The sequence below is a fragment of the Gymnogyps californianus genome, chromosome 28 (genome assembly GCF_018139145.2).
Source record: "Gymnogyps californianus isolate 813 chromosome 28, ASM1813914v2, whole genome shotgun sequence".
NCBI classification, from domain to species: domain Eukaryota; kingdom Metazoa; phylum Chordata; class Aves; order Accipitriformes; family Cathartidae; genus Gymnogyps; species Gymnogyps californianus.
The window spans coordinates 1,722,132-1,724,906 of NC_059498.1; the positions used below are offsets into that span (position 1 = coordinate 1,722,132).

Here is a 2,775-nt window from a genome sequence, read left to right on the forward strand (position 1 = left end):
ATGGAAGGTGAAAGCAACACCACAGTGAACAAATTCCTACTCCTTGGCCTCACTGGATCTACAGCTGTCAAGCCCTTCCTCTTCATCACCTTCATTGCCATTTATGGAGCAACAGTGGTGGGAAACCTCCTCATCGTGGTGATGCTTATCTGTGAGCCCAGACTTCACACACCCATGCACATTTTGCTGGGAAATCTCTCCTTCCTGGTTTGTTGTTACTCCTCTATAACTGCCCCCAAGATGTTGACTGGCTTCCTCCTTCCCCCACCACAGGCAATCTCTTTCGTGGGCTGCATGGCCCAAATTTTCTTTTTCCACTTCACTGGAGGAATCAAAATCTTCCTCCTTACTGTCATCGCCTACGACCGTTACGTGGCTATCTTCCATACACATCGTTACATGATTGTGATGAATCAAATGGTGTGTGTAGGGCTACTAGTAACATGTTGGGTAGGAAGCTTCCTTCACTCTGTTGTCCAAGTGGCCATCATTGTTCAGCTTGCTTTCTGTAGTCCTAAAGAGCTGGACAACTTCTACTGTGATGTAACTCAAGTAGTCAGATTGACCTACACAGACCATCATGACGGAGCTGTTGATGGTATCCAATAATGGCCTAGTAACCCTTCTTTGCTTTATTGTATTAGTCATCACCTATTCCATCCTTTCAGTCAAACTGAGAAGTCATTCCAATCAAGAGCGTCGCAAAGGTCTTTCTACCTATGCCTCCCCTATGTCTGTGGTCATGCTCATCTTTGGACCTTGTATCTACATCTATACCAGGCTTTTTTCTTCCTACCCAGTGGAAAAAGCAATCTCACTTCTCTACACAGTTATCACACCTGTCTTGAACTCTGTCATCTACATGTTAAGGAACAAGGATATAAATGTGTTCTTGAGGAAACTTTGGTGACTTTAACTGCAATGTTGGGCTGGACAGAAGTGGAAGGAATGAGGATAGTCCTGCTGTTTTGGGATCCTGTGAGGTATGTAATCTCTTGTGAGGGTGAAGAAGAAAAGCTATAGATGCCCCACGATGGAGAGATTAGGACCATTTCTAGGTATTTTCACTCTAAGCATTTGACAGTGGCTCGGTTAGCTCTTTTTTTTTTTTTTTTTTTAATTTGATGTTCCTTCTGGGGGCACCTTTCTGGGGGCAGGGTAGGGGGATCTGTGTCATGTTTGAATGTAGGTCCCTGTGCATAGAGTCAAGTCTTCTCTCCTATAATACAGGACTCAGAGTTTCACAGTTTCAGCCTGTTTCTCTTGACAAACATGGAAATAACAAACATAGCAATACTCATGTATGACTAGTAGGGTGTTGAGCACAACAGACACCACAAAATCCATGCAGATGCTTACATGTAGAAAGGTCTGAGAATGGAAAAGTCCTCCCATCTGTCCTGTCCCCCTGATTCTCTTCACACGTATCCTTCATATTGCCAACGCACCTCAGTGACAGCAGATGGTAAATCCTCCTCCTTTGAAGGCTCACCAAAATTCTTTGTTCCCCATAGGGTCATTCCACAATTGACCTTAAAGACCCTCCCTTGCAGCTGCCTTTCTGACAGCCTGTTTGCCAAAGTCCTCCCTCATAGACCTGACCTTCTCTGTCACCAGGGAGACGTGTTGAGTCAGCCCTGGACTCAGCATGTATAATGTTTCAGGTCCCACAGCAAATCAGAGGCTGAAACTCTAAGCTGCAGTGGTGGGGAAAATGCATTAAAATGTTGCCTTGGAACAATCCCAAAGTGCTTTCTCCTCTGTGTGGAAGAGAATCTGGCAATTGCTGTACAGTGACAGAATAGTATCATTTAACTTACAGAATTTGAAGATAAGGGGTTTCTACCTGATTGTGAAACCTCAACTGAAGAGGGACAGAAAAGTTTTCAGGGAAAAACTGCTAGATTTGCAGTAAACAGGAGATTTCTCAAACTCCTAAATTATGTATTTAACTATTCAATTTGTATGTGGTGGTGGTGGTGAACCCTGAACTTCAAAACATTGAGTGAATAAGGACTTCTTACCATCCTTATTTTAGGTCAGTTTATTTGGGAATCTTTAGTCTGGCACGGAGATTCTGCAAATAGGACACACACAGCTTGAAAGTATGAAGTAATTATGTATTGGCTAACACAGAAAATAGATAGGATGAAAGAGGCTACTAATTAAGCAACCGTCTGCTCACCACCCTGATAGGGCACTTCAGGAGTCTTTTCTGCCCAGCCACGTATCAGTTAGGAGAAGAGTCAACCTCCACAGCTATCTATCTATCTATAGGATAGAATCTATAGGAATAGATTCTTAGAGTTGCTGAGATGCTTTGTCAACACTGCTAGCAGTGATTAGATAGATACATACATGTGGTTATACAAAACATGCTTGTATTATGCATTTTTCTCTCTGCAGCAACACAACTAGCTTCCATGGAAACATCAGAATTGAGGTTGTCTAAATCTAGGGAAGACAACTGTCAGTGCTGACGTACCACCCGTCTCCACACCACCCAGCAGAGAAGATAATTTCACACCCAGGGAGAAACATGCACAGTTAACCCTAGAGCTAATTCGACTTCTTATGTCTAGCCTGCTTAGTGCATAAGGTGTGGCTGGGAGTGGCAAGACCTCCTTCCCTTCCATATTTAGTTCCCATTGTCCCAAAAAAGTGCATATTTACTCCATTATTCAAGTACAGAACAGTTGAGGAATGTCTCTCTGGAGGGCCAAGCAGATAGCTGGAGACATATCAGACCCTTTCTCCTCACATTGGTTCTGTAAA

General features: G+C 43.4%; 1 protein-coding gene across 1 annotated transcript; it reads left to right on the forward strand.

Moving 5' to 3' along the window:
* Positions 1–910, forward strand: LOC127026730 (olfactory receptor 4D5-like). Its single transcript, XM_050912042.1, is given in 2 exon segments — positions 1–566; positions 568–910. Coding segments are annotated over 2 exon segments (909 nt in total).
* Positions 911–2,775: the final 1,865 nt, after the last annotated feature.